Source organism: Physella acuta, unplaced genomic scaffold (genome assembly GCF_028476545.2).
Source record: "Physella acuta isolate Inbredline_101_S28 unplaced genomic scaffold, ASM2847654v3 ptg000208l, whole genome shotgun sequence".
NCBI classification, from domain to species: domain Eukaryota; kingdom Metazoa; phylum Mollusca; class Gastropoda; family Physidae; genus Physella; species Physella acuta.
Window position 1 is genome coordinate 1,251,324 of NW_026731727.1, and position 27,339 is coordinate 1,278,662.

Below are 27,339 nucleotides of genomic sequence, written 5' to 3' on the forward strand. Positions count from 1 at the left end.
TCTCACATTAAACTAGCCCCCTCTCATATAAAACTAGCCTCCTCTCACATAAAACTAGTCCCCTCTCACATAAAACTAGCCCCCTCTCACATAAAACTAGCCTCCTCTCATATAAAACTAACCCCCTCTCACATAAAACTAGCCCCCTCTCACATAAAACTAACCCCCTCTCATATAAAACTAGACCCCTCTCACATAAAACTAGCCCCCTCTCATACAAAAAATAGCCCCCTCTCATATAAAACTAGCCCCCTCTCATATAAAACTAGCCCCCTCTCACATAAAACTAGCCCCCTCTCACATAAAACTAGCCCCTATCATATAAAACTAGCCCCCTCTCATATAAAACTAGCCCCCTCTCATACAAAAACTAGCCTCCTCTCATATAAAACTTACCTCTTGTTCCATGCGACACTTGCGTAAATGATTGCGCAGGTCACCCAATGACATGAGCTCCATGATGATAAGGGCAGGCTGACTTTTGGATACAACACCAAGCAGCTTGACCACATGATGGCACTCAAAAACTCTGGTGGATTAATACACTCATATGGTAGGTTACTCTAGTGGATTAATACACTCATATGGTAGGTTACTCTACACCTGACAAGTTTCCCACATTTAGACCTGACAAGTTTCCCACATTTAGAGCTGACAAGTTTCACACATTTAGACCTGACAAGTTTCCCACATTTAGACCTGACAAGTTTCACACATTTAGACCTGACAAGTTTCCCACATTTAGACCTGACAAGTTTCACACATTTAGACCTGACAAGTTTCCCACATTTTGACATGACAAGTTTTCAGCTTACTTCATGGTTGTTGCTTCCTTTAATATTTTGAGCCTCTCATGGAAGTCAGCTTTGTCTCCAACAGTCTGTTCATTGAAACAAGAATGTGAGTTGGTTATACAACTTTATACTAAACTACTGAGTCAACACATTGAAACAAGAATGTGAGTTGGTTACACAACTTTATACTAAACTACTGAGTCAACACATTGTCTCCAACATAAAGATCATTAATATTTTTCTTAGACTAACCCTAGAACTAACCTCTTGCACTAACCTTGACCCAGATATAATGCATTTAAAAATTATATTTTTTGTGCCATCTTCAAACAAGAAAAAAAAACTTTTGTGTGCTCCATTCTATCATTGCAACACCCCTCAACAAACAGTGTGCTCCATTCTATCATGGCAACACCCCTCAACAAACAGTGTGCTCCATTCTATCATGGCAACACCCCTCAACAAACAGTGTGCTCCATTCTATCATGGCAACACCCCTCAACAAACAGTGTGCTCCATTCTATCATGGCAACACCCCTCAACAAACAGTGTGCTCCATTCTATCATGGCAACACCCCTCAACAAACAGTGTGCTCCATTCTATCATGGCAACACCCCTCAACAAACAGTGTGCTCCATTCTATCATGGCAACACCCCTCAACAAACAGTGTGCTCCATTCTATCATGGCAACACCCCTCAACAAAAAGTGTGCTCCATTCTATCATGGCAACACCCCTCAACAAACAGTGTGCTCCATTCTATCATGGCAACACCCCTCAACAAAAAGTGTGCTCCATTCTATCATGGCAACACCCCTCAACAAACAGTGTGCTCCATTCTATCATGGCAACACCCCTCAACAAACAGTGTGCTCCATTCTATCATGGCAACACCCCTCAACAAACAGCATTGGATCAAATGGATCAAACTTTGATTCAACATTGTAAACATATATTTGTCTACAATTTAGAAGCAAAATATAGATTGCAGTGGACCAAAACAAGTGATGTATATTTTATCCTCTGTTTGTTTATTGCGATTAAGCACTTGCAAACATCATTGTTCCTACAGCAAATGTATGACAAGGCTGACGGAGACCACAGTGGCTAAATGTCTTCTTTACTTCATGTGTTTTGGACTAGTTTATTTATAATAAACCCACCTTAATTAAGTAGCAACCTTCACTTATATATACAGCTACCACTAACTAACAAATGGTTGATAAAACTACCTTTATAGCAACTGGAATACTGCACTTGAACTCAGGGTCGTCCATCAATCCTTCAAAAACAGTTCCAAAAGAGCCTTGACCTAATTCTTTGATTAGACGTATGTTTTCTCTGGGAATCTCCCATTCATCAGCAGAGTACACTACAATATAATATCTGTAACTATAATTTCACTACACTACAATATAATATCTGTAACTATAGTTTCACTACACTACAATATAATATCTGTAACTATAGTTTCACTACACTACAATATAATATATGTAACTATAGTTTCACTACACTACAATATAATATCTGTAACTATAGCTTCACTACACTACAATATAATATCTGTAACTATACACATTGGCCCAGCTGTCACATGTACACATTGGCCCAGCTGTCACATGCTGTACACATTGGCCCAGCTGTCACATGTACACATTGGCCCAGCTGTCACATGTACACATTGGCCCAGCTGTCACATGTACACATTGGCCCAGCTGTCACATGTTGTACACATTGGCCCAGCTGTCACATGTACACATTGGCCCAGCTGTCACATGTTGTACACATTGGCCCAGCTGTCACATGTTGTACACATTGGCCCAGCTGTCACATGTACACATTGGCCCAGCTGTCACCTATACACATTGGCCCAGCTGTCACATGTACACATTGGCCCAGCTGTCACATGTTGTACACATTGGCCCAGCTGTCACATGTACACATTGGCCCAGCTGTCACATGTTGTACACATTGGCCCAGCTGTCACATGTACACATTGGCCCAGCTGTCACCTATACACATTGGCCCAGCTGTCACATGTACACATTGGCCCAGCTGTCACATGTTGTACACATTGGCCCAGCTGTCACATGTACACATTGGCCCAGCTGTCACATGTTGTACACATTGGCCCAGCTGTCACATGCTGTACACATTGGCCCAGCTGTCACATGTTGTACACATTGGCCCAGCTGTCACATGTACACATTGGCCCAGCTGTCACATGTACACATTGGCCCAGCTGTCACATGTACACATTGGCCCAGCTGTCACATTTTGTTCACATTGGCCCAGCTGTCACATGTACATGATGGGCCATCTGATGGTGTAAATAAAAAAAGACTTACACAATTCTGTAGGGATATAGTTTGCATTTTGCGACACTATCACTGCAGCCTTACGTTTGGACCTGCAGAAAAAAATGTAGGTTGGTCAAAGGATTTTTTAGCCATATACAATAGAAGGCAGGTGTCAGATCTTTATGGAAAACATACTGGGAAGATTTGGGCTGATAGCAGTAGGAAACAAATGTTAGGGAGATATTTGTCGTGCATATCCCTCCCTTGGTATATGTGGTGCACACCCCTTCCCTGGTATATATGATGCATACCCCTTCCTTGGTATATGTGATGCACACCCCTCCCAAAGCAAATGTTTTGTTAGGCATGAGTACTTCTGTAAAGTATCAGCCACTTATTCTTGGAGCCTGTTCCTACCCCCACCCCTCCCATGTTGGTACTAAAATGGAGAAAGTCTTTAGATAATAGGAAAGCCTAACCATACCTGAGACGGACAAAAACAATAATGACAACCAAAGAAATGAGAGCAACGGCTGCAACAATTATTCCCACAAGCATGTTGGTTGGAGAGTCTGGGGAATCTGAAAAATAAAACAAACTTTCAGAGGTCTGGCAGCTCAACTCTTAAAGCCTAGCCAGACAGGTGAGAGAGGAATGAAAGAACCAACCTTGATACACCTGGTCTAGACAGGTGAGAGAGGAATGAAAGAACCCACCCTGATACACCTGGTCTAGACAGGTGAGAGAGGAATGAAAGAACCCACCCTGATACACCTGGTCTAGACAGGTGAGAGAGGAATGAAAGAACCCACCTTGATACACCTGGTCTAGACAGGTGAGAGAGGAATGAAAGAACCCACCCTGATACACCTGGTCTAGACAGGTGAGAGAGGAATGAAAGAACCCACCCTGATACACCTGGTCTAGACAGGTGAGAGAGGAATGAAAGAACCCACCCTGATACACCTGGTCTAGACAGGTGATAGAGGAATGAAAGAACCCACCCTGATACACCTGGTCTAGACAGGTGAGAGAGGAATGAAAGAACCCACCCTGATACACCTGGTCTAGACAGGTGAGAGAGGAATGAAAGAACCCACCCTGATACACCTGGTCTAGACAGGTGAGAGAGGAATGAAAGAACCCACCCTGATACACCTGGTCTAGACAGGTGAGAGAGGAATGAAAGAACCCACCCTGATACACCTGGTCTAGACAGGTGAGAGAGGAATGAAAGAACCCACCCTGATACACCTGGTCTAGACAGGTGAGAGAGGAATGAAAGAACCCACCCTGATACACCTGGTCTAGACAGGTGAGAGAGGAATGAAAGAACCCACCCTGATACACCTGGTCTAGACAGGTGAGAGAGGAATGAAAGAACCCACCCTGATACACCTGGAAGTAAACAGCTGGTGTGTATGTGCCATTCCCAGCCAATGATATTGCCCGAATCTGCAGGGAATAATTTCCTGGCCCAAAGTCCTTCAGCAAATAGCTCTTGCTTGAGTTCATGTACTCCAGCAAACTTACACAAAAGGTGGTTGGCTTGATCTATAGGAAATATAGGTTCTATTAGACATGTGGTCAGCTAGACATGTGGTCAGTTAGACATGTGGTCAGCTAGACATGTGGTCAGTTAGACATGTGGTCAGCTAGACTGGTCAGCTAGACATGTGGTCAGCTAGACATGTGGTCAGTTAGACATGTGGTCAGTTAGACATGTGGTCAGTTAGACATGTGGTCAGTTAAACATGTGATCAGCTAGACATGTGGTCAGCTAGACATGTGGTCAGCTAGACATGTGGTCAGCTAGACATGTGGTCAGCTAGACATGTGGTCAGTTAGACATGTGGTCAGTTAGACATGTGGTCATCTAGACATGTGGTCAGCTAGACATGTGGTCAGCTAGACATGTGGTCAGTTAGACATGTGGTCAGTTAGACATGTGGCCAGTTAGACATGTGGTCAGTTAGACATGTGGTCAGCTAGACATGTGGTCAGCTAGACTGGTCAGTTAGACATGTGGTCAGCTAGACATGTGGTCAGTTAGACATGTGGTCAGTTAGACATGTGGTCAGTTAGACATGTGGTCAGCTAGACATGTGGTCAACAAGGTCAATTGTTAAACCTGCTAATCTGGTTAGTGGTATTTCATGACTAAAAATCAACCTCATGACCGCTGATGACATGTGCTAATGACAAGTGCTCAACACTACAACTTGATATGGCTGATGACATGACATGTGCTCAACACTACAACTACAAAGCTGAATGCTGAAAGGTTAAACAAGATGCTGACCTCAACTTCAACCATTTTCTTGACTTGAATGTTGTACATGAGCAAAAGTCCATTGGGGTGAGGGGGTGGCTCCCACCTGACCAGCACATCTCTGGACAGTACTTGCACACTGACCAGAGAGCTGTTGATGTTATCAGCCTGAACTGTTCAAAACATTCAGTCAGTTTACAAGGCAGGTGAAAAGTCTATTACAACTATACAACTGGTGACACAACTGTTCAAAACATTCAGTCAGTTGACAAGGCAGGTGAAAAGTCTATTACAACTATACAACTGGTGACACAACTGTTCAAAACATTCAGTCAGTTGACAAGGCAGGTGAAAAGTCTATTACAACTATACAACTGGTGACACAGGCATGGTTACACAGGAGACCAACTTACCATCAGGCATGGTTACACTGGAACCTACTGCACTTTTCCCACAAAGTTTTTTGTTGGTCACTGGGTCAGTTTCATGACAGGCAATCACCTGCAACAAATGTATCAGTCATCATTGGTAGGGTCCTAGGTGGGGGAGGGTGTGCCTACCTACATATGATACCTATGGTAATGTTCTAGGTTGGTGAGGGAGGGCCTACCTCAATATGATACCTATGGTAATGTTCTAGGTTGGTGAGGGTGTGCCTACCTCAATATGATACCTATGGTAATGTTCTAGTTCTAGGTTTGTGAGGGTGTGCCTACCTCAATATGATACCTATGGTAATATTCTAGGTTGGTGAAGGTGTGCCTACCTCAATATGATACCTATGGTAATGTTCTAGGTGGGGGAGGGTGTGCCTACCTCAATATGATACCTATGGTAATGCTCTAGGTTGGTGAGGGTGTGCCTATCTCAATATGATACCTATGGTAATGCTCTAGGTTGGTGAGGGTGTGCCTACCTCAATATGATACCTATGGTAATGTTCTAGGTTGGTGAGGGTGTGCCTACCTCAATATGATACCTATGGTAATGTTCTAGTTCTAGGTTTGTGAGGGTGTGCCTATCTCAATATGATACCTATGGTAATGCTCTAGGTTGGTGAGGGTGTGCCTACCTCAATATGATACCTATGGTAATGTTCTAGGTTGGTGAGGGTGTGCCTATCTCAATATGATACCTATGGTAATGTTCTAGGTGGGGGAGGGAGGGCCTACCTCAATATGATACCTATGGTAATGTTCTAGGTTGGTGAGGGAGTGCCTACCTCAATATGATACCTATGGTAATATTCTAGGTTGGTGAGGGTGTGCCTACCTCAATATGATACCTATGGTAATGTTCTAGGTTGGTGAGGGAGGGATTACCTACATATGATACCTATGGTAATGTTCTAGGTTGGTGAGGGTGTGCCTACCTCAATATGATACCTATGGTAATGTTCTAGGTTGGTGAGGGTGATGTGAGTGTCGTAGACGATGACCTCCAGGTTCTTGTTGGGATCACTGCCACTGCTGCTGTTGTCCCCAGGTAAACTGGAGCTGGTGGACACGCTTGAGTTCCTCTTTATCTCGACCTTTGGCAGGTCGTGATGCGTGATAGGGTCGGAGAAGTCCAGGCCAGACTTCCTGTACACAGGCTGGATGATGCGCTCCTCCTGCTGGGGCTGAGGGCTGTGCTCCTCAGGTGTGTTATTACGTGGCAGGTGAAGCTGGCTGGTGTTGACACATTTCCCAGTCTCTGCCAGTGGCCTACAGAGATGTTCAGACAAGTCAGAGGAAGATGTTTACATTTATAAAACATGCCAGTGGCCTACAGAGATGTTCAGACAAGTCAGAGGAAGATGTTTACATTTATAAAACATGCCAGTGGCCTACAGAGATGTTCAGACAAGTCAGAGGAAGATGTTTACATTTAAAAAACATGCCAGTGGCCTACAGAGATGTTCAGACAAGTCAAAGGAAGATGTTTACATTTAAAAAACATGCCAGTGGCCTACAGAGATGTTCAGACAAGTCAAAGGAAGATGTTTACATTTATAAAACATGGCTGGGGGTTTATGTATCAAACATTTTTAGGGGTGGAGGGGAAGATGTTTACATTTATAAAACATGGCTGGGGGTTTATGTATCAAACATTTTTAGGGGTGGAGGGGAAGAGGCAAAGGATAAAAAATACATTTTCAACAGTTTCAAGGGTGGGAGGTGGGGGTGTGGCAGAATTTAAGTAAAAACATTTTCATGGGTATAGAGTGCCAGTTGACTAGATAAACCTCAAGGAAATACGGCAATGGTAGCTGACCTGATGTAAACAATGCCTTGAATGTGATCCTCAAAATAAACATCAAGTATCAAGATAGTTTCATCATAGTCATTGCCAGGGGATTTGGGACAAGCACAGCACGTTTCGTTTAGATTTACATCTTCTTTATCCTCCTCTTTTACCTTTTCTTCTCTTTTTGCCAACACATAACCATCACCTACAAATACATGATGGCAGTCAGTCCACAGTCACAATGTTAAAGTCACAATCACAATGTCTGAAGTCACAGTCATATCTGAAGTACAAGCATAATGTTTGATTTACAATCATACTGTTTGAATTACAATCATACTGTTTGAAGTGACAATCATACTGTTTGAATTACAATCATACTGTTTGAATTACAATCATACTGTTTGAAGTGACAATCATACTGTTTGAAGTGACAATCATACTGTTTGAAGTGACAATCATACTGTTTGAATTACAATCATACTGTTTGAAGTGACAATCATACTGTTTGAAGTGACAATCATACTGTTTGAAGTGACAATCATATTGTTTGAATTACAATCATACTGTTTGAATTACAATCATACTGTTTGAAGTGACAATCATACTGTTTGAAGTGACAATCATATTGTTTGAATTACAATGATAATGTTTGAAGTGACAATCATACTGTTTGAAGTGACAATCATAACATCTGGGGTACAAGTGTTGGCCAATCAATATAAAAAGTGTGTAAAGCCCAAGACTGACTTTTACATTTGTCCATCTGGTGGAAACTGGCATTGTTCCATGGCTGGAGTCTGGACAAGACTTTGTAGTGGGTCACATTGCCATTGGTTTCTAGAGGGGGTTTCCAGGATACAACCATCTCATGAGGGTCTGTGGAGCTGAACTTGAGTTCAACTGGTTCCTTGGGCACTGGAACAAATGTGGAGGTATACAGCAAGATCATATAGCTGGAGGTTGCTATACAGGGGTAACACAGACATTGAAATCTACTGCAAATGAATGTTTCAGACACAGATTTTTTAAAAATTGATCATGAATTTTTAAAAAGTCTGTCTAACAAACTTTACAGAACAAGACATTTTTCAAATAGATTTTAATATCATAAGGTCAGTACTTTCCAGACTTTTTCCAGACATTTTTGGAAAAATTCCTGACTTTATACAGATAATGTGTTAGCGAATGATTTATAAAATGATGCAACATTTGTACTCTCATTATAATTACTTATACTACATTGACATTTATTTTAGGCAATTGAGCTTTATTTATATTGAACTTTCTCTAGCTAAATTGACAGAAAATCACTTTTCTTCTAAGTTTGCCTACTCCACTCACTCCCCCTAAAATTTTAACAATTAAAAAAATGGATTAAAATGATGCAACTATTTTGTTTCCAACATTAGACTTATGTAATCTGTTCCTGATCTAATTGCTTATGCTTTCAATAAAACCATTATTAAAATGGTATTGCATAATAGTGAGAGTTAATTACTTTAAAGAATAATAATGTAATGTATTAAATTAGGTCTGCTCTTGTTGAGTAGCCTAATATAGGCTACTAGTACAGAAAAATTTGGAGAAAAAAAAACAACCATTCTGCAGGCTGTAACCACATCATTCACTGATGCTTATAGCTGAGGTCTGCAATAAAAAATTGCAGGTATTCTCTTCCCCCCAAGACCCAGTGAAGGGGGTCACTGTGAGGTCATAGTAGTCTAGTCTTCAGTATGCCTGTTTAATACCTCACAGCATGAACTCACTGTGATGTGACTTATACCCTCCCCACCCTCTTTACCAAGTTGTACCAACTACCAAGATGTACCAACTACCAAGCTGTACCAACTACCAAGATGTACCAACTACCAAGATGTACCAACTACCAAGATGTACCAACTACCAAGCTGTACCAACTACCAAGCTGTACCAACTACCAAGATGTACCAACTACCAAGCTGTACCAACTACCAAGCTGTACCAACTACCAAGATGTACCAACTACCAAGATGTACCAACTACCAAGCTGCACCAACTACCAAGCTGTACCAACTACCAAGCAGTACCAACTACCAAGCTGTACCAACTACCAAGCTGTACCAACTACCAAGCTGTACCAACTACCAAGATGTACCACTACCAAGATGTACCAACTACCAAGCTGTACCAACTACCAAGCTGTACCAACTACCAAGATGTACCAACTACCAAGCTGTACCAACTACCAAGATGTACCACTACCAAGATGTACCAACTACCAAGCTGTACCAACTACCAAGCTGTACCAACTACCAAGATGTACCACTACCAAGATGTACCAACTACCAAGCTGTACCAACTACCAAGCTGTACCAACTACCAAGCTGTACCAACTACCAAGATGTACCACTACCAAGATGTACCAACTACCAAGCTGTACCAACTACCAAGCTGTACCAACTACCAAGATGTACCAACTACCAAGCTGTACCAACTACCAAGATGTACCAACTACCAAGCTGTACCAACTACCAAGATGTACCACTACCAAGCTGTACCAACTACCAAGCTGTACCAACTACCAAGATGTACCAACTACCAAGCTGTACCAACTACCAAGATGTACCACTACCAAGCTGTACCAACTACCAAGCTGTACCAACTACCAAGATGTACCAACTACCAAGATGTACCACTACCAAGATGTACCAACTACCAAGATGTACCAACTACCAAGATGTACCACTACCAAGATGTACCAACTACCAAGCTGTACCAACTACCAAGATGTACCAACTACGCAATTAGGGTCATGGTGAGTTCACACAAGTGACCATAGTTACAAGGAGGGGCGGGGTAGTTTAGCGGGGAAAAATTGGAGTATATTCACTTAAAAATAGAAATTTTTTAAGTTGGAAAATATGGACTTAGAAGTTTTGTTTCTAAAACTAGATTCCAGACTTTTTCCAGACTTTTAAAAAATACAGCCCAAAAACAAGTGATTTTCCAGACTTTTTAAAGTCTGGAATTCATTTTTCTGAATTCAAGACTTTTTCCACTTTCCAGACTGCGTACGAACCCTGTACATTATATTTGATCATATTAAGTTTTGGCACGGCATCTTGTTTGACTTAAATATGGAAAACTTATTGCACAACTTACAAATATTTGTAATATAGCTGCAGCTAGTTATCTAGGTGGGTAACCCATGTAATATAGCTGCAGCTAGTTATCTAGGTGGGTAACCCATGTAATATAGCTGCAGCTAGTTATCTAGGTGGGTAACCCATGTAATATAGCTGCAGCTAGTTATCTAGGTGGGTAAGCCATGTAATATAGCTGCTGCTAGCTATCTAGGTGGGTAAGCATTATTACTAAATATGTTCTAACCTGACCAAGTTAGACAGGGTTAAAAAACCTACCGCTGGGAGAAGTTCTGAAGTAGACCACTTTAGAGACGGCTGTTGTTGTAGCAGAAGCAAGATTGGTAGCCTCGACATAGACAGCATAGACAGTGTCAGCATTGAGATGGGTGATGTTGTAGGTCTTGGTCTCTAGTGAGACCCAGTCTGTCATCCAGGCAGAGGTGGAGCAGGCGTCCTTGATCTCATAGATGTTGTTCACTGGCTCTGTGCTGAGCAAAATATTAGCTACCTGTTAGGTTTTCTCTCATAGATGTTATTCACTGGCCATGTGCTGAGCAAAACATTATCTACCTGTTAGGTTTTGATAGATGTTATTCACTGGCCATGTGCTGAGCAAAATATTAGCTACCTGTTAGGTTTTGATAGATGTTATTCACTGGCTCTGTGCTGAGCAAAACATTATCTACCTGTTAGGTTTGCTCTCAGTGCTGAGATCATGTCTAGATACATCATATGACTAAACAACCGTCATTGAAACATAACTTTATACACAGAGACTTCCTTTAGCATCACTTTGTACAGCAAAAACAATTTTCACAATACAACATGGCTTTTTAAAAGATATGCTTACACTTTTTTATAATAGATTTGATATCCTGCTATACTTACACATTTTTATAATAGATTTGATATCCTGCTATACTTACACTTTTTTATAATAGATTTGGTATCCTGCTATACTTACACATTTTTATAATAGATTTGATATCCTGCTATACTTACACATTTTTATAATAGATTTGATATCCTGCTATACTTACACATTTTTATAATAGATTTGGTATCCTGCTATACTTACACATTTTTATAATAGATTTGGTATCCTGCTATACTTACACATTTTTATAATAGATTTGATATCCTGCTATACTTACACATTTTTATAATAGATTTGGTATCCTGCTATACTTACACATTTTTATAATAGATTTGGTATCCTGCTATACTTACACATTTTTATAATAGATTTGATATCCTGCTATACTTACACATTTTTATAATAGATTTGATATCCTGCTATACTTACACATTTTTATAATAGATTTGATATCCTGCTATACTTACACATTTTTATAATAGATTTGGTATCCTGCTATACTTACACATTTTTATAATAGATTTGGTATCCTGCTATACTTACACATTTTTATAATAGATTTGATATCCTGCTATACTTACACATTTTTATAATAGATTTGATATCCTGCTATACTTACACATTTTTATAATAGATTTGATATCCTGCTATACTTACACATTTTTATAATAGATTTGATATCCTGCTATACTTACACATTTTTATAATAGATTTGATATCCTGCTATACTTACACATTTTTATAATAGATTTGATATCCTGCTATACTTACACTTTTTTATAATAGATTTGATATCCTGCTATACTTACACATTTTTATAATAGATTTGGTATCCTGCTATACTTACACATTTTTATAATAGATTTGGTATCCTGCTATACTTACACATTTTTATAATAGATTTGATATCCTGCTATACTTACACATTTTTATAATAGATTTGGTATCCTGCTATACTTACACATTTTTATAATAGATTTGGTATCCTGCTATACTTACACATTTTTATAATAGATTTGATATCCTGCTATACTTACACATTTTTATAATAGATTTGATATCCTGCTATACTTACACATTTTTATAATAGATTTGATATCCTGCTATACTTACACATTTTTATAATAGATTTGGTATCCTGCTATACTTACACATTTTTATAATAGATTTGGTATCCTGCTATACTTACACATTTTTATAATAGATTTGATATCCTGCTATACTTACACATTTTTATAATAGATTTGATATCCTGCTATACTTACACATTTTTATAATAGATTTGATATCCTGCTATACTTACACATTTTTATAATAGATTTGATATCCTGCTATACTTACACATTTTTATAATAGATTTGATATCCTGCTATACTTACACATTTTTATAATAGATTTCATATCCTGCTATACTTACACATTTTTATAATAGATTTGATATCCTGCTATACTTACACATTTTTATAATAGATTTGGTATCCTGCTATACTTACACATTTTTATAATAGATTTGGTATCCTGCTATACTTACACATTTTTATAATAGATTTGATATCCTGCTATACTTACACATTTTTATAATAGATTTGATATCCTGCTATACTTACACATTTTTATAATAGATTTGGTATCCTGCTATACTTACACATTTTTATAATAGATTTGGTATCCTGCTATACTTACACATTTTTATAATAGATTTGATTACCTGCTATACTTACACATTTTTATAATAGATTTGATATCCTGCTATACTTACACATTTTTATAATAGATTTGATATCCTGCTATACTTACACATTTTTATAATAGATTTGATATCCTGCTATACTTACACATTTTTATAATAGATTTGATATCCTGCTATACTTACACATTTTTATAATAGATTTGGTATCCTGCTATACTTACACATTTTTATAATAGATTTGGTATCCTGCTATACTTACACATTTTTATAATAGATTTGGTATCCTGCTATACTTACACATTTTTATAATAGATTTGATATCCTGCTATACTTACACATTTTTATAATAGATTTGATATCCTGCTATACTTACACATTTTATAATAGATTTGGTATCCTGCAATACTTACACATTTTTATAATAGATTTGATATCCTGCTATAATTACACATTTTTATAATAGATTTGATATCCTGCTATACTTACACATTTTTATAATAGATTTGGTATCCTGCTATACTTACACATTTTTATAATAGATTTGATATCCTGCTATACTTACACATTTTTATAATAGATTTGATATCCTGCTATACTTACACATTTTTATAATAGATTTGGTATCCTGCTATACTTACACATTTTTATAATAGATTTGGTATCCTGCTATACTTACACATTTTTATAATAGATTTGGTATCCTGCTATGCGTCGTGTGTCCCCATCCTGCAGCTCTAGATGGAGAGAGATCTCAACTTGCAAGACATTCATTTTCTCCACAGTCAGGCGAATTAGGGCCTCATCACCTGAAACATATGTGGCGAATTAGGGCCTCATAACCTGAAACATATGTGGCGAATTAGGGCCTCATCACCTGAAACATATGTGGTCTCAGTACAGAATGGGGGGGGGGGGGCTAAACATTTTCTCCACAGTCAGGCGAATTAGGGCCTCATCACCTGAAACATATGTGGTCTCAGTACAGAATGGGGGGGGGGGGGGGGCTAAACATTTTCTCCACTGTCAGGCGAATTAGGGCCTCATCACCTGAAACATATGTGGTCTCAGTACAGAATGGGGGTGGGGGGGGGCCTAAACATGTGGTCTCAGTACAGAATGGGGGTGGGGGGGGGGGGGGGCCTAAACATGTGGTCTCAGTACAGAATGGGGGTGGGGGGTGGGGCCTAAACATGTGGTCTCAGTACAGAATGGGGGGGCCCTAAACATGTGGTCTCAGTACAGAATGGGGGGGGGGGGGCCTAAACATGTGGTCTCAGTACAGAATGGGGCTGGGGGGCCCTAAACATGTGGTCTCAGTACAGAATGGGGCTGGGGGGGCCCTAAACATGTGGTCTCAGTACAGAATGGGGGTGGGGGGTGGGGCCTAAACATGTGGTCTCAGTACAGAATGGAGGGGGGGCCTAAACATGTGGTCTCAGTACAGAATGGGGGTGGGGCTAAACATGTGGTCTCAGTACAGAATGGAGGTGGGGGGGGGGGCTAAACATGTGGTCTCAGTACAGAATGGAGGTGGGGGGGGGGGCTAAACATGTGGTCTCAGTACAGAATGGAGGTGGGGGGGGGCTAAACATGTGGTCTCAGTACAGAATGGGGCTGGGGGGCCCTAAACATGTGGTCTCAGTACAGAATGGGGGTGGGGGGGCCCTAAACATGTGGTCTCAGTACAGAATGGGGGTGGGGGGGCCCTAAACATGTGGTCTCAGTACAGAATGGGGGGGGGGGGCTAAACATGTGGTCTCAGTACAGAATGGGGGGGCCCTAAACATGTGGTCTCAGTACAGAATGGAGGTGGGGGGGGGGGCTAAACATGTGGTCTCAGTACAGAATGGGGGTGGGGGGGGGGGGGGGGGGGGCTAAACATGTGGTCTCAGTACAGAATGGAGGTGGGGCGGGGGCGGGGGGCTAAACATGTGGTCTCAGTACAGAATGGAGGTGGGGGGGGGGGGGCTAAACATGTGGTCTCAGTACAGAATGGAGGTGGGGGGGGGGGGGCTAAACATGTGGTCTCAGTACAGAATGGGGGTGGGGGGGCCCTAAACATGTGGTCTCAGTACAGAATGGGGGTGGGGGGGGGGGGGGGCTAAACATGTGGTCTCAGTACAGAATGGAGGTGGGGGGGGGGCTAAACATGTGGTCTCAGTACAGAATGGAGGTGGGGGGGGGCTAAACATGTGGTCTCAGTACAGAATGGGGGTGGGGGGGCCCTAAACATGTGGTCTCAGTACAGAATGGGGGTGGGGGGCCCTAAACATGTGGTTTCAGTACAGAATGGGGGTGGGGGGGCCGTAAACATGTGGTCTCAGTACAGAATGGGGGTGGGGGGGCCCTAAACATGTGGTCTCAGTACAGAATGGGGATGGGGGGGCCCTAAACATGTGGTTTCAGTACAGAATGGGGGTGGGGGGGCCCTAAACATGTGGTCTCAGTACAGAATGGGGGGGGGGGGGCTAAACATGTGGTCTCAGTACAGAATGGGGGTGGGGGGGCCCTAAACATGTGGTTTCAGTACAGAATGGGGGGGCCCTAAACATGTGGTCTCAGTACAGAATGGGGGTGGGGGGGGGGCCTAAACATGTGGTCTCAGTACAGAATGGGGGTGGGGGGGCTAAACATGTGGTTTCAGTACAGAATGGGGCTGGGGGGCCCTAAACATGTGGTCTCAGTACAGAATGGGGGTGGGGGGAGCCCTAAACATGTGGTCTCAGTACAGAATGGGGGTGGGGACCCTAAACATGTGGTCTCAGTACAGAATGGGGATGGGGGAGGCCTAAACATGTGGTCTCAGTACAGAATGGGGCTGGGGGGGCCCTAAACATGTGGTCTCAGTACAGAATGGGGCTGGGGGGCCCTAAACATGTGGTCTCAGTACAGAATGGGGGGGGGGGCCTAAACATGTGGTCTCAGTACAGAATGGGGGTGGGGGGCCCTAAACATGTGGTCTCAGTACAGAATGGGGGGGGGGGGGCCTAAACATGTGGTCTCAGTACAGAATGGGGGTGGGGGGGCCCTAAACATGTGGTCTCAGTACAGAATGGGGGTGGGGGGGCCTAAACGTGTGGTCTCAGTACAGAATGGGGGGGGGGGGGGGGGGGCTAAACATGTGGTCTCAGTACAGAATGGAGGGTGGGGGGGGGCCTAAACGTGTGGTCTCAGTACAGAATAAGGGTGGGGGGGGCTAAACATGTGGTTGGGGGGGGGGGGGGGGGGGGCTAAACATGTGGTCTCAGTACAGAATGGGGGGGGGGGGGCTAAACATGTGGTCTCAGTACACTCAGTACATAATGGGGGGCCCTAATCATGTGTAGATTATGGAGGGGGGGGGGGGTTAGGGCTAGACAAGTGGTCTCAGCAAACAATGGGTGGGGGGGACGATGATACCCTAACAATGTGGCCTCAGTACATAATGGGTGGCTAACCCAGAACTAGTGAGGAAAACTTACATGGGCTGTTGTCACCATTTGTCATGGTGTTCCAGTCGTAGGTCACTGATGAAGTGTTGTGTCGACTCTGGGTCAAGTTTTTGAAGGTTTCAATCTCTCTAATACACAGTTTACGGTTGCCGTGGAAACTAACCACTCCTCTGTTAATGAACAATTTTTTTGTCTGTTCTTCTGGAAACAGTTTTTCAAGGTTGATGTTGTCTTTCACTAGTAAACTGTAGCTAGAAACATGAACAACATTGACTTTAGTTAGAAACATGAACAACATTGTCTTTAGCTAGAAACATGAACAACATTGTCTTTAGTTAGAAACATGAACAACATTGTCTTTAGCTAGAAACATGAACAACATTGACTTTAGTTAGAAACATGAACAACATTGTCTTTAGTTAGAAACATGAACAACATTGTCTTTAGTTAGAAACATGAACAACATTGTCTTTAGTTAGAAACATGAACAACATTGTCTTTAGATAGAAACATGAACAACATTCTACAGGCACTGGTTAAATCATCCAATGTTGCGTGCCACCTTTAAAAAAATCTAGAATCTATATTCCTATAGATATGAGCAACCACTGTGTCCCTTATAAAATATATATTCCTATAGATCTGAGCAATAGATGTCTTACTTCTGGTGGACTAGTGAAGAGCCACCTATGTATTCCAGACTCTTCAAGAAGTTGAGACTCAGCAGGGAGACAGAGAACATGATTTTAATGTAGCCAGTCACATTCCGTAGCAGGCCCAGGTTCTTGGTCAGCTCTTGCTGAAGGTTGGCTGAAATCATAGGCGTTCAATCTGCAATCTCTACTCTCATCAATAGTTCAATCATTCAATCTCTACTCTCATCACTAATTGAATCAATCAATGAATTCATCAATGTGTGCAACCCACTGTCACACAACTGTTGGTGTGCTGGTACAACTCACTGTCACACCACAACTGACTTGCCTGTTAATGTGCTGATACAACCCACTGTCAAACAACTGTTGATGTGCTGATACAACCCACTGTCACACAACTGTTGATGTGCTGGTACAACCCACTGTCACACAACTGACTTGCCTGTTGGTGTGCTGGTACAACCCACTGTCACACAACTGACTTGCCTGTTGGTGTGCTGGTACAACCCACTGTCACACAACTGTTGATGTGCTGGTACAACCCACTGTCACACAACTGTTGATGTGCTGGTACAACCCACTGTCACACAACTGACTTGCCTGTTGGTGTGCTGGTACAACCCACTGTCACACAACTGTTGATGTGCTGGTACAACCCACTGTCACACAACTGTTGGTGTGCTGATACAACCCACTGTCACACAACTGTTGATGTGCTGGTACAACCCACTGTCACACAACTGTTGATATGCTGGTACAACCCACTGTCACACAACTGTTGATGTGCTGGTACAACCCACTGTCACACAACTGTTGATATGCTGGTACAACCCACTGTCACACAACTGTTGATGTGCTGGTACAACCCACTGTCACACAACTGTTGGTGTGCTGGTACAACCCACTGTCACACAACTGTTGATGTGCTGATACAACCAACTGTCACACAACTGTTGATGTGCTGGTACAACCCACTGTCACACAACTGACTTGCCTGTTGGTGTGCTGGTACAACCCACTGTCACACAACTGTTGGTGTGCTGGTACAACCCACTGTCACACAACTGTTGATGTGCTGGTACAACCCACTGTCACACAACTGTTGGTGTGCTGGTACAACCCACTGTCACACAACTGTTGGTGTGCTGGTACAACCCACTGTCACACAACTGTTGGTGTGCTGGTACAACCCACTGTCACACAACTGACTTGCCTGTTGGTGTGCTGGTACAACCCACTGTCACACAACTGTTGGTGTGCTGGTACAACCCACTGTCACACAACTGTTGATGTGCTGGTACAACCCACTGTCACACAACTGACTTGCCTGTTGGTGTGCTGGTACAACCCACTGTCACACAACTGACTTGCCTGTTGGTACAACTCACTGTCACACCACAACTGACTTGCCTGTTGGTGTGCTGGTACAACCCACTGTCACACAACTGTTGGTGTGCTGATACAACCCACTGTCACACAACTGTTGGTGTGCTGATACAACCCACTGTCACACAACTGTTGATGTGCTGGTACAACCCACTGTCACACCACAACTGACTTGCCTGTTGGTACAACCCACTGTCACACAACTGACTTGCCTGTTGGTACAACCCACTGTCACACAACTGTTGGTGTGCTGGTACAACCCACTGTCACACAACTGTTGGTGTGCTGGTACAACCCACTGTCACACAACTGACTTGCCTGTTGGTGTGCTGGTACAACCCACTGTCACACAACTGACTTGCCTGTTGATGTGCTGATACAACCCACTGTCACACAACTGTTGGTGTGCTGGTACAACCCACTGTCACACAACTGTTGGTGTGCTGGTACAACCCACTGTCACACAACTGTTGATGTGCTGGTACAACCCACTGTCACACAACTGTTGGTGTGCTGGTACAACCCACTGTCACACAACTGTTGGTGTGCTGGTACAACCCACTGTCACACAACTGACTTGCCTGTTGATGTGCTGATACAACCCACTGTCACACAACTGACTTGCCTGTTGGTACAACTCACTGTCACACAACTGACTTGCCTGTTGGTGTGCTGGTACAACCCACTGTCACACAACTGTTGATGTGCTGGTACAACCCACTGTCACACAACTGACTAGCCTGTTGGTGTGCTGGTACAACTTACTTGATTTAGAGCTCAGGACAATGATCAAATTTCCCTTCAAAGTTGTGCAGCCAAATAAATATTCTGTGTCTTGTACTCTGTTGATGGTTCCTTTATTCTCACAATCTGTAACAGGACAGTTGTATTGTCAAGCAATAACTAGAGGGTTGCCACAATTGTAGGACACACAGAAGTGTAGGACACACAGAAGTGTAGGACACACAGAAGTGTAGGACACACAGAAGTGTAGGACACACAGAAGTGTAGGACACACAGAAGTGTAGGACACACACAAGTGTAGGACACACACAAGTGTAGGACACACAGAAGTGTAGGACACACAGAAGTGTAGGACACACAGAAGTGTAGGACACACAGAAGTGTAGGACACACAGAAGTGTAGGACACACACAAGTGTAGGACACACACAAGTGTAGGACACACAGAAGTGTAGGACACACAGAAGTGTAGGACACACAGAAGTGTAGGACACACAGAAGTGTAGGACACACAGAAGTGTAGGACACACATAAGTGTAGGACACACGGAAGTGTAGGACACACATAAGTGTAGGACACATGGAAGTGTAGGGCACACATAAGTGTAGGACACACAGATGTGTAGGACACACAGAAGTGTAGGACACACAAAAGTGTAGGACACACAGAAGTGTAGGACACACAGAAGTGTAGGACACACAGAAGTGTAGGACACACAGAAGTGTAGGACACACATTTGTGAAAGATCTGTAGGACATGCAGGGCACACAGACAAGACAGATAAGTAGGACACACATAGGTGACAAACACCTTGAGATAGAAGACAAATGACAACACTAACCTTTGGGGCAAACACCTTGACAAGGTACACATTCTTTAATATCATTATTTTGGTTGTCCATGAAGTTGGGTGGACACATGAAAACACACTGGCTGGGTTTGCCCTCCTCTCCATGATAAAGTTTGTGACTAATTTTTTCTGGCGTGCCAGCCCTAGGGAAGTGTTTCTTAAGTTTCATACACTCATGGTCTGTAAGACACCTGTAATTCATGTACTGAAACACAAATGTTAAAATACCTGTAGTCTACTAAAACACAAATGTTAAAATACCTGTAGTCTACTGAAACACAAATGTTAAAATACCTGAAGTCCAGGTACTGAAACACAAATGTTAAAATACCTGTAGTCTACTAAAACACAAATGTTAAAATACCTGTAGTCTACTAAAACACAAATGTTAAAATACCTGTAGTCTACTGAAACAAAAATGTTAAAATACCTGAAGTCCAGGTACTGAAACACAAATGTTAAAATACCTGTAGTCTACTGAAACACAAATGTTAAAATACCTGTATTATACATTAAAACTTGATATATTATAAGTGTTGAGTGTTGATGTTTACCATGTAAGTGCCTTTGGGGCAGTAAGGCCAGCATTCACCATTGAGAGTGACATTGGTACAGGCAATACACTGAGATTTGCTTGGTCCAGTACATCCACCCAAACAGTACTTGTGGCAGGAGCTGCTTACATCTACAACAGAAAACTTTTGCTGCTTACATCTACAACAGAAAACTTTGCTTACATCTACAACAGAAAACTTTGCTTACATCTACAACAGAAAACTTTGCTTACATCTACAACAGAAAACTTTTGCTGCTTACATCTACAACAGAAAACTTTTGCTGCTTACATCTACAACAGAAAACTTTTGCTGCTTACATCTACAACAGAAAACTTTTGCTGCTTACATCTACAACAGAAAACTTTTGCTGCTTACATCTACAACAGAATACTTTTGCTGCTTACATCTACAACAGAAAACTTTGCTTACATCTACAACAGAAAACTTTTGCTGCTTACGTCTACAACAGAAACCTTTTGCTGCTTACATCTACAACAGAAAACTTTTGCTGCTTACACCTACAACAGAAAACTTTTGCTGCTTACATCTACAACAGAAAACTTTGCTTACATCTACAACAGAAAACTTTGCTTACACCTACAACAGAAAACTTTTGCTGCTTACACCTACAACAGAAAACTTTGCTTACATCTACAACAGAAAACTTTGCTTACATCTACAACAGAAAACTTTGCTTACATCTACAACAGAAGACTTTGCTTACATCTACAACAGAAAACTTTGCTTACATCTACAACAGAAAACTTTGCTTACATCTACAACAGAAAACTTTTGCTGCTTACATCTACAACAGAAAACTTTGCTTACATCTACAACAGAAAACTTTTGCTGCTTACATCTACAACAGAAAAGTTTTGCTGCTTACATCTACAACAGAAAACTTTGCTTACATCTACAACAGAAAACTTTGCTTACATCTACAACAGAAAACTTTGCTTACATCTACAACAGAAAACTTTGCTTACATCTACAACAAAAAACTTTTGCTGCTTACATCTACAACAGAAAACTTTGCTTACATCTACAACAGAAAACTTTGCTTACATCTACAACAGAAAACTTTTGCTGCTTACATCTACAACAGAAAACTTTTGCTGCTTACATCTACAACAGAAAACTTTGCTTACATCTACAACAGAAAACTTTTGCTGCTTACATCTACAACAGAAAACTTTGCTTACATCTACAACAGAAAACTTTTGCTGCTTACATCAACAACAGAAAACTTTGCTTACATCTACAACAGAAAACTTTTGCTGCTTACATCTACAACAGAAACATTTTGCTGCTTACATCTACAACAAAAAACTTTTGCTGCTTACATCTACAACAGAAACATTTTGCTGCTTACATCTACAACAGAAAACTTTGCTTACATCTACAACAGAAAACTTTTGCTGCTTACATCTACAACAGAAAACTTTGCTTACATCTACAACAGAAAACTTTGCTTACATCTACAACAGAAAACTTTTGCTGCTTACATCTACAACAGAAAGGTTTTGCTGCTTACATCTACAACAGAAAACTTTTGCTGCTTACATCTACAACAGAAACATTTTGCTGCTTACATCTACAACAGAAAACTTTGCTTACATCTACAACAGAAAACTTTGCTTACATCTACAACAAAAAACTTTTGCTGCTTACATCTACAACAGAAAACTTTGCTTACATCTACAACAGAAAACTTTGCTTACATCTACAACAGAAAACTTTGCTTACATCTACAACAGAAAACTTTTGCTGCTTACATCTACAACAGAAAACTTTGCTTACATCTACAACAGAAAACTTTTGCTGCTTACATCTACAACAGAAAACTTTGCTTACATCTACAACAAAAAACTTTTGCTGCTTACATCTACAACAGAAAACTTTGCTTACATCTACAACAAAAAACTTTTGCTGCTTACATCTACAACAGAAAACTTTTGCTGCTTACATCTACAACAGAAAACTTTGCTTACATCTACAACAAAAAACTTTTGCTGCTTACATCTACAACAGAAAACTTTGCTTACATCTACAACAGAAAACTTTGCTTACATCTACAACAGAAAACTTTTGCTGCTTACATCTACAACAGAAAACTTTTGCTGCTTACATCTACAACAGAAAACTTTTGCTGCTTACATCTACAACAGAAAACTTTTGCTGCTTACATCTACAACAGAAACATTTTGCTGCTTACATCTACAACAGAAAACTTTTGCTGCTTACATCTACAACAGAAAACTTTTGCTGCTTACATCTACAACAGAAAACTTTTGCTGCTTACATCTACAACAGAAAACTTTTGCTGCTTACATCTACAACAGAAAACTTTTGCTGCTTACATCTACAACAGAAAACTTTTGCTGCTTACATCTACAACAGAAACATTTTGCTGCTTACATCTACAACAGAAAACTTTTGCTGCTTACATCTACAACAAAAAACTTTTGCTGCTTACATCTACAACAGAAACCTTTTGCTGCTTACATCTACAACATTAAAACCAACTAGTGACCTAGTGTTTGACTGTGACCTACTGTTTGACTGTGACCTAGTGTTTGACTGTGACCTAGTGTTTGACTGTGACCTAGTGTTTGACTGTGACCTAGTGTTTGACTGTGACCTAGTGTTTGACTGTGACCTACTGTTTGACTGTGACCTACTGTTTGACTGTGACCTACCAGCATCTTTTTGGCAGGCCTCGGCTTGAGAATTCCAGCACCTTCTACTTTTAGGGCCACTTGGTGCTGGACAACTGTCATTGCAAATGTTGGTACACATCAGCTCATCTCTGTTGTTCTGTTACAATACAAAGATACAGTGGCACATGAGAAAACTCTTTCAAATTGGTGGCTATTCAAATACAACTATTTCCAATTTTGTTCATTGGCTCAATGGTGTTTGGATGGGCCAACATGTAGTGTAGGCCAGGGGAGGGTACTTACAGGTGTTTGGATGGGCCAACATGTAGTGTAGGCCAGGGGAGGGTACTTAAAGGTGTTTGGATGGGCCAACATGTAGTGTAGGCCAGGGGAGGGTACTTACAGGTGTTTGGATGGGTCAACATGTAGTGTAGGCCAGGGGAGGGTACTTACAGGTGTTTGGATGGGCCAACATGTAGTGTAGGCCAGGGGAGGGTACTTACAGGTGTTTGGATGGGCCAACATGTAGTGTAGGCCAGCAGAGTTGGGAGGGTACTTACAGGTGTTTGGATGGGCCAACATGTAGTGTAGGCCAGGGGAGGGTACTTACAGGTGTTTGGATGGGCCAACATGTAGTGTAGGCCAGGGGAGGGTACTTAGAGGTGTTTGGATTGGCCAACATGTAGTGTAGGCCAGGGGAGGGTACTTACAGGTGTTTGGATGGGCCAACATGTAGTGTAGGCCAGGGGAGGGTACTTACAGGTGTTTGGATGGGCCAACATGTAGTGTAGACCAGGGGAGGGTACTTACAATGATTTGGTGTTTGGATGGGTCAACACCAGGAGCCAGACGGGACCAGTCGATAGTGTTGACGTAGCACAAGTTGTGGTTGTTGGTCAGCCTGACCGCACCATTTGGTATGGTGACCAGATCTATCAGGCCCAGGTCCTTCAGGTCGGGCAGCTCATGGACCACCAGTGCATACAAGCGGAAAAACAGGGTGTGGCCACGGATGACCCGCAGGTTGGGGAACAGGTTCTGGAGGGACTCAAGGCCATACACCCGGTACAGCATCAGGTAGCCAGTGATCTCACGCAGTTTGGGGAAGCTGGGGACAGAAAGATCATCAGGTGGCCAAAGTTGGGGACAGAAAGATCATCAGGTAGCCAAAGTTGGGAACAGAAAGATCATCAGGTAGCCAAAGTTGGGGACAGAAAGATCATCAGATAGCCAAGTTGGGGACAGAAAGATCATCAGGTAGCCAAAGTTGGGGACAGAAAGATCATCATGTAGCCAAAGTTGGGGACAGAAAGATCATCATGTAGCCAAAGTTGGGGACAGAAAGATCATCAGATAGCCAAGTTGGGGACAGAAAGATTATGTGAAGGCATTTGATATGGGGAAAGTGGTCTGTGTCATTTACATGTTTACTGTTCATGTCTAGAAACATACTTATATTTCTCATACTCTAATTTATGCAAATATCATACCTGTACTTCTCATACTCTGACTTATGCACATTGTGAAAGAGAGAGATGTGTAGAGAACCTTCAATGACTGTACAGTTAGTGAGCAGCTTCAGGTTTCTGTAGGTGTTCTTTACATCTATGTCAGGACACACTGAAACAACAAAACTGATCTTGGTAACAGGGACTATATGGTCTAATGATGGGGCTATATGGTCTAATGACAGGGGGCTATATGGTCTAATGACAGGGGGCTATATGGTCTAATGACAGGGGGCTATATGGTCTAATGACAGGGGGCTATATGGTCTAATGACAGGGGGCTATATGGTCTAATGACAGGGGGCTATATGGTCTAATGACAGGGGGCTATATGGTCTAATGACAGGGGGCTATATGGTCTAATGACAGGGGGCTATATGGCCTAATGACAGGGGGCTATATGGTCTAATGACAGGGGGCTATATGGTCTAATGACAGGGGGCTATATGGTCTAATGACAGGGGGCTATATGGTCTAATGACAGGGGGCTATATGGTCTAATGACAGGGGGCTATATGGTCTAATGACAGGGGGCTATATGGTCTAATGACAGGGGGCTATATGGTCTAATGACAGGGGGCTATATGGTCTAATGACAGGGGGGTATATGGTCTAATGACAGGGGGCTATATGGTCTAATGACAGGGGGCTATATGGTCTAATGACAGGGGGCTATATGGTCTAATGACAGGGGGGTATATGGTCTAATGACAGGGGGGTATATGGTCTAATGACAGGGGGCTATATGATCTAATGACAGGGGGCTATATGGTCTTTAATGACAGGGGGTGGCTGGTCTCTATACATGTCGGTCAAAGTGCCATCTCTGCTAATTTTTTTTACTTTGGGAAACATAAGTACTTGTAGGAAAAAAAGGTATTATGAACATAATTTTTGTTGAACAGATAAATCTTAGATTTTTTTCCTAAATTTTGAATTGACATTTGCACAAGCACATTATAACAGTTCTTATACAAGTACAATGACAGTTATTAAACATTGACATAGTTATTAAAGACAAATATTGTGGCAAGTGGGATCCACTATACAAACATGAAATCAGTATATACTCCACATTCAAGGTGCAAAAATACAACACTGCTACATGTCAGACACAAAGTTTCATCACAATATTTATATATGGTGGCACTGTGTCCATGTATATGGTGGCACTGTGCCCATGTTCATGTATTTGGTGGCACTGTGCCCATGTATTTGGTGGCACTGTGCCCATGTATTTGGTGGCACTGTGCCCATGTATTTGGTGGCACTGTGCCCATGTATTTGGTGGCACTGTGCCCATGTTCATGTATTTGGTGGCACTGTGCCCATGTATTTGGTGGCACTGTGCCCATGTATTTGGTGGCACTGTGCCCATGTTCATGTATTTGGTGGCACTGTGCCCATGTTCATGTATTTGGTGGCACTGTGCCCATGTTCATGTATTTGGTGGCACTGTGCCCATGTATATGGTGGCACTGTGCCCATGTTCATGTATTTGGTGGCACTGTGCCCATGTATTTGGTGGCACTGTGCCCATGTATTTGATGGCACTGTGCCCATGTATTTGGTGGCACTGTGCCCATGTATTTGGTGGCACTGTGCCCATGTATTTGGTGGCACTGTGCCCATGTCCATGTATTTGGTGGAACTGTGCTATGTTCTTGTTTTTGGTAGCACTGTGCCCATGTTCATGTATTTGGTGGCACTGTGCCCATGTATCTGGTGGCACTGTGCCCATGTTCATGTATTTGGTGGAACTGTGCTATGTTCTTGTTTTTGGTAGCACTGTGCCCATGTTCATGTATTTGGTGGCACTGTGCCCATGTTCATGTATTTGGTGGCACTGTGCCCATGTATTTGGTGGCACTGTGCCCATATATCTGGTGGCACTGTGCCCATGTTCATGTATTTGGTGGCACTGTGCCCATATATTTGGTGGCACTGTGCCCATGTATTTGATGGCACTGTGCCCATGTATTTGGTGGCACTGTGCCCATGTATTTGGTGGCACTGTGCCCATGTATTTGATGGCACTGTGCCCATATATCTGGTGGCACTGTGCCCATGTTCATGTATTTGGTGGCACTGTGCCCATATATTTGGTGGCACTGTGCCCATGTATTTGATGGCACTGTGCCCATGTATTTGGTGGCACTGTGCCCATGTATATGGTAGCACTGTGCCCATATATTTGGTGGCACTGTGTCCATGTATTTGGTGGCACTGTGCCCATGTATTTGGTGGCACTGTG

The 27,339-nt window shown here is 42.1% G+C and overlaps 1 protein-coding gene across 1 annotated transcript in view; it reads right to left on the bottom strand.

Annotated features, from left to right (window-relative positions):
- LOC131937323 (putative molluscan insulin-related peptide(s) receptor) overlaps positions 1–27,339 on the bottom strand; it is a 52,769-nt gene that overhangs the window by 9,055 nt on the left and 16,375 nt on the right. The window contains exons 3-23 of the mRNA XM_059294618.1: positions 25,068–25,197; positions 24,388–24,685; positions 23,617–23,734; positions 20,915–21,045; positions 20,352–20,565; positions 19,533–19,637; positions 17,388–17,535; positions 16,756–16,976; positions 13,971–14,100; positions 11,004–11,215; positions 8,350–8,517; positions 7,627–7,804; positions 6,743–7,076; positions 5,784–5,871; positions 5,401–5,543; positions 4,487–4,652; positions 3,583–3,679; positions 3,147–3,208; positions 2,028–2,167; positions 816–880; positions 397–529 (exon numbers count right to left, since the gene is read on the bottom strand). Of these exons, the coding sequence (XP_059150601.1) occupies positions 397–529; positions 816–880; positions 2,028–2,167; positions 3,147–3,208; positions 3,583–3,679; positions 4,487–4,652; positions 5,401–5,543; positions 5,784–5,871; positions 6,743–7,076; positions 7,627–7,804; positions 8,350–8,517; positions 11,004–11,215; positions 13,971–14,100; positions 16,756–16,976; positions 17,388–17,535; positions 19,533–19,637; positions 20,352–20,565; positions 20,915–21,045; positions 23,617–23,734; positions 24,388–24,685; positions 25,068–25,197 (3,281 nt within the window). The remainder of the gene's footprint in view (positions 1–396; positions 530–815; positions 881–2,027; positions 2,168–3,146; positions 3,209–3,582; positions 3,680–4,486; positions 4,653–5,400; positions 5,544–5,783; positions 5,872–6,742; positions 7,077–7,626; positions 7,805–8,349; positions 8,518–11,003; positions 11,216–13,970; positions 14,101–16,755; positions 16,977–17,387; positions 17,536–19,532; positions 19,638–20,351; positions 20,566–20,914; positions 21,046–23,616; positions 23,735–24,387; positions 24,686–25,067; positions 25,198–27,339) is intronic.